Below are 8,753 nucleotides of genomic sequence, written 5' to 3'. Positions count from 1 at the left end.
TGATAAAACCTCATTTTCAGGGGAATCTCCACTCTCTCATAATGACATGCAAATGCAATGACAGGTTTTCACAATGCTGGGATTGGAACACCTATATAAATTACACCTTGTAGAATAAACTCAAGACAAAACTCTTATTTATCTTAATTCACAACATAATCATCAACTTATACATATAACTCACACAGAGCAACGAAGAACTTCATGGCGTCTCTCCTTCTTTCTGCTAAGACGGTGCGCTCTGTGCTATGACGTGTTGTGAGTGTTACGTGCTAATTGTTTTTCATTTTTGTTCACGTACACTCAATTACAACTGGCGTACCCCTGAAACGATCGACATAGATAGACGCCGCATCGAGCGCCGAGCCGTACGTCAAGGTCGCCGCCATATTTGATGTGTTAAGACTGTAAATGAATACGAAGTAGAAGAAGAAGTAAGTGTACTTACTTTCATAAAGCGCCTTTCTACAAAGAAATTTAAGAGAAAGAGTTGGGCTTTGGTGCCTAACTGTTTCCCAGGTATATCAGTGCGTGTGTGAATGTATAGACGAGAGGAATTAACTTACATTTATTTGTAGAAAGGCGCTTTATGAAAGTAAGTACATTTGCTTGTATTCATTTACAGCGTAGCCTTGACACATCCAATATGGCGGTGACGTTGACGTATCGCCACAGTGGACAAACCCACTCGATGCGGCGTCTATCGTGTATGGTAGTTTAGAAGGTGCGTCACGCAGGGACAGGAAGTAAACCCGAGTGCCAGGCTACCAGCTGCTAGGATGTAAACATGCGGACTCTGTGCTAGGAGACATGACACTGACATTGTTGGGACTAAATCATCTCCAACAACGGTGGTTTACAATTATTGGCCATACTCATTTTCTCACTCGGATGATCAGTTATAACAAAGGTAAGGTTGAGACGCCGATAGACATTAGCTGATCGCTATTACCTTCATATGCATGTTGGTGGTTGCTACACTTAGCATAATGAAAACTGGACACGTAACCGACAGCTTCACTACGCCTGTTGTATGCTATACGACTGTTTTAAAGTGAAAATCAGCTGTTTTGGTGTCGTTTAAGGAGTACGCTCCAGATGACCTATCGCGATAGGATGACGTTTGTATGACGCTGCAGTCACGTGACAGTAGCCTTTTTGGCTAATATTCAAAATTTCTTCCTATTAGAATTTCCTAATACACATGGCCTTGTATTTTGGCATACTATAGTTAATATCACGATGGTTTTATATTGTATAATAACGCATAAGTCGCACAAATGATTGTTTTGAAGGCTCGGCTAACACCGAGCCCGGGAAAATCCATTCATTTAGCCGCGAAAAGCTACAGCAGACGTTAGTGACGGGCGATACCCAACATTTTCTGACCGAAGTGATACCAAGTAAAGTAAAGATTGGCGTCACCGATCCCATTACCGATATAGATACTTTGGCAAAGATGGTTTGGGAAGTAAATAATGTATAAAAACCTCAGTTGCCACATCAAAAGCCATTATTACTATGTCAAAGCTAAAATAGATGCAAATAGGTCATCTTTGATGGGATGTAGATATTTAACCAGCTAGAGCTTGTGTATTGCATTTGTACATTTGATAACCACCGTCGTCTTTAATAGAATAACTCCAAGATAATCTACAAAAAACAAAATGAAGATGTGTCATTTAATTACTAATGTGTTTGACCACTGCATGTTATACAGAGGGCCGATGCAGTGTAAATACGGAAAGGCTATTTAGTTTGCGTAATACAAGACCAACGTATTGGCCTGTTCAATATGAACTGTATCCATAAATTATTGCGTTGTGATCCGGTGCTATATATAAAGTTAAGTAAACTTGGCCTTGGGGGACGTGGTAGTGCAAACACTGCTTAAAATGAGAGGCGGAAGGAAAAGTAGATCCTGCCAAATCTGTATTACCGTGTTTAAAAATATATATTTCTTCCCAACACAACAGCTTAAATGAGGTATGGTCGTGTGAATGAACGGTAATTGGCTTCAAAACCTCTGCCATCTCTCCTTGCATGCCTTCAGGCGTGTGGTCTGGTTCTGTGTGGTGCGCAGCACAACATATTCAGCAGAGTTTCCCATTGAAAGGATTAGAATCAGCATCTGTCACAAATGTGTCAAAATGTCAATATTGTCGAGCGAGAATCGATATTAGTATCGGAAACATTGGTATCGCAAGTGTCGATATTTAAGTATCGATCCGGCCATGCGCATAGCTCCCAAGGGTCTGTCAGAGTTAGTTGGTTGCGACTTTTTCCCCTTTGCTTGCAACATACTGAGGATTACTTTGTCACTTTACCAACATGCCCGTGCTAGAGGTTACAGATGCATGTGAAGTTTGTCCACCAAAGAGGGCAAGAACAGAAGCAAGTCCTGCAGAAGAGAGAGCAGTTCTTCGGTTCGCCAAACTCACTGAACACGCCACGACACCCACCAGAGGCTCGGCAAAAGCTGCAGGATATGACCTGTACAGGTTGGTAATGCGCCTTTTCATTCTAATCGATTGTAATGTCAAATTGGTATTGGTTTTTCCTATTCTCAGTGCATATGATTATTCCATCGGTCCCATGGACAAGGCCATTGTGAAAACAGACATTCAGATAGCAGTCCCACATGGCTGCTATGGTAGAGTAGGTGAGTGTTTTTAATATGCTACATTCCTGCTACAAAGAACAATGGACAATAATAATAATTGTGTTACTTTGCCATATTTCAATGTCAGCACCAAGATCAGGACTAGCAGCCAAGCACTTCATTGATGTTGGAGGTGAGTCACATTCAACTCCATTCAGGTTGTCCTCTCCAGTCCTCTCCAACTAATTTAGGATGACAGGTGGGGTACACCCAGCACTGACCACCTGTTCATCACACATACAGAAAGGAAAGGGAAGGGAAGGGAGGGCAGTGTTGCCAACTCGGCAATTTTGTCACAAGATCTGGCGACATTCCAAACCCCCTTGGCGACATATTTTCTCAAAAGCGTCTAGCGACTTTATCTGGTGTCGTTGGGGAGTCTTTCGGTATTTGGGGACTCAAAAGTGAAAGCACGTATTCTGCATTTTGTGTGTGCGCAACAGTGGGTGCTGTTGTCAGGTCCGCCCCGCCCAAGTCACAGGCCGTCAGTGTACAGTCGGCTTCTGAGCCGTGATGCCGTGGGGGTGGAGCTCGCCCCGTTTCACACAGCGAGATCTAAAACGCAAATGTTTCTTAATCTTCAGTAAGCCTGGATAAAAGAAAAGGGTGTGTTTATATTTTATTGTTAGTCTGATCCTGCTCTTTATTTGTAAAATGAAGTGTATTAGCTTACAATTCTTCGGGTAAATGTAAGTAACTGATAAGCATACTGTATTGCCAATATTTGTGAAGCTCCGTTGCTATTACATATATTCACCAGCAGAGTGTGCTACTCACGAACCACACGGAGTCACGTTAATGTGAGCCATAGAATAAACACAGCATGATCTGTTATCTGCTGTTCAACTGTGCGAATAAAAAAAAAAGTTCTCAATTGCCAACGTGTGATGGGAGAACTTTGAGAGGCGCTGGCTGAGGTAAAATATTATTTTAATTTTTGTGAAATGATGGCCAATTTTAAATGAACAAATGAATTATTACGTTTAATTGTAGTTCTCAACGCAACTAAGATGTTTTTACTCACTTTTTTTGTCTCGCCTATGAGGTTATGCGTTTACAACATCATATGCAAAATAGACGATGACATCTTCTAGGACAGCCAAAGGGCGTCACATCATTATCCCCCCCACTGAAAAGACCTGAGCCTCGATATGATAAAAACAATTGGGTGCTAATGTAATTAACATTGTCATTTTAAATGTTTTCTGTTTTGTATATTCCCAGCTGGAGTTGTTGATGAGGACTATAGGGGGAATGTCGGCGTTGTGCTCTTTAATTTCGGCAAGGAGACTTTCGAAGGTAAGTACAGAGTTGACAGGATTTAAAAACATTTTTGCACAGTCCCACAAGGAGTTAACATATCCAAACTTCCTTTCTAGTGAAAAAAGGTGATCGAGTTGCGCAGCTGGTGTGTGAGAAAATCTGCTACCCAGACCTAGTTGAGCAGAAGGTAAGAAAATCAAATACTGAAGTAAACCTCTGCAAACATGGTCAAAAGTTGCGGCGGAGGTCTTTTGTAATTTACTCAAAATGTCTTTTGTCCTTTTACAGACACTTGACGACACTGAGCGAGGAGCCGGTGGGTTTGGGTCAACCGGATGCAACTGAAGCTTGACTGTTATTGTAAAGTTGGAGTAACAAAGTTACTGTAATGTTACGGGAATAAAATGTTTTTTGGGTTTTTTTGCACTTCTGTCTGGCTTTGATTCTAGCAATATCCAACTTGTCCACAGGGGGGCACTGCCGGACAAGCCATACATTGTAGTCATGAAACCCCACCAAAACGCATTTCTCCTGGAATTCTTATTATTGTATATGCAGGCAATCCTGTGTAATAGTGTTGAGCATAACCGCCTCCCAGTCAGGAGATATATGTTGGAACATTTCTACGGAATGTGTACCCCGCCTCTCACCAAAAATCAGCTGGGATAGGCTCCAGCTCACCTGTGGTTCTAATTATATGGAAGTAAAGAGGAGGCCATTTGTTGACAAATGGGAACGTGATTAGATAGTATAGTACACCAAAAGAATGTTTTTTTTATTGTGAATGTACAACTAAACCCCCACTGATGTGAACAAGAACACAGGCTGGTAATTCGGCACTGATTGTACATGTGAGAGAATGTATGGCTATGAAGGCCTCAGTGCATATGATCAGGAAGGTCCAGGTTATCATTAATGTGATGTGTGTGTGTATGTATGTGTGTGTGTGTATAGAGTTAAAGAAAGTAGTTGGTCATTATAAGCACCATTACAAACCCCTGTATTCCCGGGGCTTCCTCTAGTTTGCGTCATAGATTAAAAGTGGCATGGATTATTACAGTATAAACAGAATTTACATGAACTATAGAGGCTATGGAAGCTAGCTGATTGAAGCTTGCACAGACATGAAATCAGAGTGGCTGATGGCATTGTACCTTAACGTTTTGTACGGAAGTACAGTGCATTTGGAACTCTACGTGTTGCTAGCACCAGTAAATACGATTGATTCTGTAGAAAAGGTGGACAAGCAGAGTTTAAATACGCAGTAGGAGTTGTTCAAGCTCAGACATGGTTACATCTCAATAGTCTGTCGTGGCTTCTTTTCCCCTCCTCGCTCGTCTCATCACAATTTGCCTTCTTTGCGGAAGGGAGAAACATGTTTACTTGCATGTATCCATGTTTGTTCAGTCACTTCGCAGAGGGGAGGAAAGGAATTAATGTCAAGACTATTGAGACACATTATTTTCTTCCACTTGTGCACAGTTTTTAAAAAACAAAACAAAACAGCCATTAGAGTTTCCGATAGTCCTTTCAAAGTGGCACCCGATTCCACATATCATCATACAACTTAAAAAGCAATAATTCAAAAAGGCACATCTGAAGTTGTAAACGCAATGTGTTCTTCGTTTAACCTATAGCTTTCATCATCCACAGAAATTGTATCTATGATATGTAGAATCATCTTTGGCAATGAAATCCTGCAGTCCCCACTCCTCTTTGTCTCTTTGGTGGCAAGCCCTTCTCCTTGTTGGGGCGAGCGGAAGCGGGCCCCCAGCACTGACCCACAGTTGGAGATGTTTGGCCTCTTGAGGGACGTGCTGGCAAAATGCCTGCCACAGTCTTGTGCTGGTTAATGGAGGATGATCTGCACCCTCATCTTCAGGATGTCCCCCAGCTGCCCTGTGAGGTAGTCTTTATCATGTTGGTCTTCCAGCTCAGCCAGATCCTTCTTCTTGTAGAGGGGGATGCTGCTGATCTGAAGAGAGTATGCGCCGGGGGCAAGGGCCTTCTTCTTGCTCAGATGCAGGTAGCTCACGCCCTCCCTCTTGTTGATCTTAAAGTAGCCGTCCTCATTGCCATAGTCAATGCTGTAGCGCACGTGGTCAGTGAGGGTGGACAAGGCCGGCGTGAACTCAAGGATGTGCTCGCGGTTGCTCAGGTCACTGATGTTGAGGTGGAACTCCAGGGGGTCCTCAATGTCCATACTGGCCAGGCTGATCATCTCATTCTCAGATATCTGCAAAAAATAACATTCCAACTAATTATGGATTGTGTTGTTTTTTTTTAGCTCAGAAAAAAATACTAACACTTTCACGAGGGATGGGCTTAAGAAGGTGAGGCAAATTGGAGTGCACTACTGGAAGGCAACCAGCAGAAATGCAAACTGTCTTTGTTTCCCAAACAATCGTGACAAAACTGTCTTGAAAGACAAGCTGCAGTGTCAGGAAGACATGGAGCTGTGCTTGCATGGTGTTAGTGAAGACCGGACATTCTCCTTCAGGATTTTTTTGGTAAACAGAAGAATTCATGGTTCCTTTTATCACAGCAAGTCTTCCAGGTCCTGAAGCAGCAAAACAGCGCCAGACCATGACACTACCACCACCATATTTTACTATTGGTATGATGTTCTTTTTCTGAAATGTGTCTTAACGTTTTACGTCAGACGTAATGGGACACACACCTTCCAAAAAGTTCAACTTTTGTCTCGTCAGACCACAGAGTATTTTTCCAAAGGTCTTGGAAATCATCAAGATGTTTTCTGGCAAAATTGAGACAAGTTCTTTATGTTCAGCAGTGGTTTTTGTTTTGGAACTCTGCCATTTGCCCAGTGTCTTTCTTATGGTGGAGTCATGAACACTGACCTCAACTGAAGTCAGTGAGGCCTGCAGTGCTTTGGCTGTTTTTGTGACCTCTTGGATGAGTCGTCGCTGCGCTCTTGGGGTAATTTTGGTCAGCCAGCCACTCCTGGGAGGGTTCACCACTGTTCCATGTTTTCGCCATTTGTGGATGATGGCTCTCACTGTGGTTCGCTTGAGTCGCAGAGCTTTCGAAATGGCTTTATAATTTTTTCCAGACTGATAGATCGCAATTAATCTCAGTTAAGTTGTGTTTTAACGGGGTGGCAATCACTTTTTCACACAGGGCCATGTAGAATTTTTTTACTCCCTTAATAATAAAAAGTTTCATTTAAAAACTGCATTTTATGTTCAGTTGTGCTGTCATTGACTAATATTTAATTTTTTTGGATGATCTGAAACATTTAAGAAACACTTTTGCACACGACTCTACATATGTTTCACTTTTGCTTCTCACAGCAGCTTTAGTGCGTTCAAGGACGACTGAACAAAGTGTGACATCTCAACCGCTGCATTGTTGAAAAATATTAACAGTGAAGACTAAAGACAACCTAAAAATGTTGGGCTTTTTTTTTTTTTTTGTACAGTGGTACATGTATGTTGTACTTTTTACCTGTATTATCACACACAGTATACATTATTCCAGACCTATGGTAAATGAGATGTATTTTCTGCGGAAAAAACGGCCTGTTTTTGGAGAATTATTGAATGTAATTTTTTATTTCTATATAAATATATGTACAGTGGAACCTCGGTTAGCGTCCGCCCCGGTTAGCATGTTTTTCCGTTAACATCGAAAATTTCCGCAATAATTTTGCCTCCGTTTACGTACATTTACCGGTTCATATACAATATGGTGCGCGTATTATCGTGTTGTTAATACATTGCGTGAGTCCAACTGTGTTTTTAATGTATTTTTAATGACAAAACGTCTTTGTTAGCATCCTATTATCTTTCTACCACATGGAAACAGGACCTCAGCAGATGTGAACATGAAACATGTTTTTATAGTTTTACAATTATAGTTTTGTATGCATAAAACAACTGGAGTTGGCAACAGTGTGTTTAACTGCTGAACACCTAAAATACCAAATACTTAATTTATCTTGGTTAACTTCCCCCATAGTTGACCAAGGATATTTGTACTGTACCCTTTTTGGCACCTTTCCTTTGAGATATCATTGTAGTGATACGGAGCTTGACACAATGCCATCTGTTGATTGGTTATGAGAGAATTGTCACTTCCTTGTGACGACGGGAATGAAATAAGACACCTTCCAAAAAGAAGGCGCACCAAACTGTAAATGTTCTCCATTATTTTCCTTTGTTTACTGTGTGGTTTTCTAAAATTACACTGTGAGGGCTTTTTATGTCACTGATCTAAATTGGACCTCTTCATAGAAACATGGCTAAAGAATTACCTGAAAATTGACCGACAGATTACCTGCATGTCATCAACAGCTTGGTCCTGTGTTGAATTGGTGCTGCGTCGTTTGCGTCCCTTCTTGGGATAGCCGTTGATCTTGCACTCATAGCACGCTTCAGGAGACAGAGAATTTTCATCCTCTTCCCCTTCCTGACCAACACTTGGGCCACCATTACCAAAAGCCAGCCCAGAGACACAATGCCTGCAGCAAAAACAATCAGGCCGTCAGGCTGCTGGAAATGTCTGCAGGCTGCTTTCAAACACTAACATACCCTTGCCCTGCCCTGAAGTATCCAGGGGGACACCCACAAAGGTAACCCCCGTCTGTGTTGGAGCATCCGAACTTGCAGGGGTTCTGGGTGGTGGAGCATTCGTTGACGTCCGAGCAGCCTCCAGAAGTCTGTTCATAGTTGAAGCCTGTGGGGCAGAGGCAGCGAAAACTCCCCAGAGTGTTGTGGCATGATGCTCCCCCACAGATCTGGCTGTTCAGACACTCATTCTCATCTGGGTCACAGGAAGTTGAGGGGAAGTAAACAACCACAAGGTC

At 42.1% G+C, this 8,753-nt stretch overlaps 2 protein-coding genes across 3 annotated transcripts in view; one reads left to right on the top strand and one right to left on the bottom strand.

Annotated features, from left to right (window-relative positions):
- Positions 1–715: 715 nt before the first annotated feature.
- dut (deoxyuridine triphosphatase) lies at positions 716–4,351 on the top strand. Of its 2 annotated transcripts, XM_054770469.1 has the most exons (7): positions 716–910; positions 2,345–2,501; positions 2,571–2,662; positions 2,751–2,795; positions 3,887–3,961; positions 4,042–4,112; positions 4,214–4,351. In XM_054770469.1, the coding sequence occupies exons 1-7, from the start codon at positions 811–813 to the stop codon at positions 4,268–4,270; spliced, it is 597 nt and encodes a 198-aa protein (XP_054626444.1). In that variant the 5' UTR covers positions 716–810; the 3' UTR covers positions 4,271–4,351. The 2 variants fall into 2 exon arrangements, with proteins under 2 accessions (XP_054626444.1, XP_054626445.1); XM_054770470.1 differs by lacking the exon at positions 716–910 and having other exon boundaries at positions 921–2,501.
- A 323-nt stretch (positions 4,352–4,674) lies between these two features.
- fbn1 (fibrillin 1) overlaps positions 4,675–8,753 on the bottom strand; it is a 67,969-nt gene continuing 63,890 nt past the window's right edge. The window contains exons 65-67 of the mRNA XM_054770468.1: positions 8,479–8,710; positions 8,225–8,408; positions 4,675–6,161 (exon numbers count right to left, since the gene is read on the bottom strand). Of these exons, the coding sequence (XP_054626443.1) occupies positions 5,775–6,161; positions 8,225–8,408; positions 8,479–8,710 (803 nt within the window). The 3' untranslated portion in view covers positions 4,675–5,774. The remainder of the gene's footprint in view (positions 6,162–8,224; positions 8,409–8,478; positions 8,711–8,753) is intronic.

Source organism: Dunckerocampus dactyliophorus, chromosome 3, assembly GCF_027744805.1.
Source record: "Dunckerocampus dactyliophorus isolate RoL2022-P2 chromosome 3, RoL_Ddac_1.1, whole genome shotgun sequence".
In the NCBI taxonomy this organism is placed as follows: domain Eukaryota; kingdom Metazoa; phylum Chordata; class Actinopteri; order Syngnathiformes; family Syngnathidae; genus Dunckerocampus; species Dunckerocampus dactyliophorus.
This window is presented reverse-complemented; position numbering and strand designations above follow the sequence as displayed.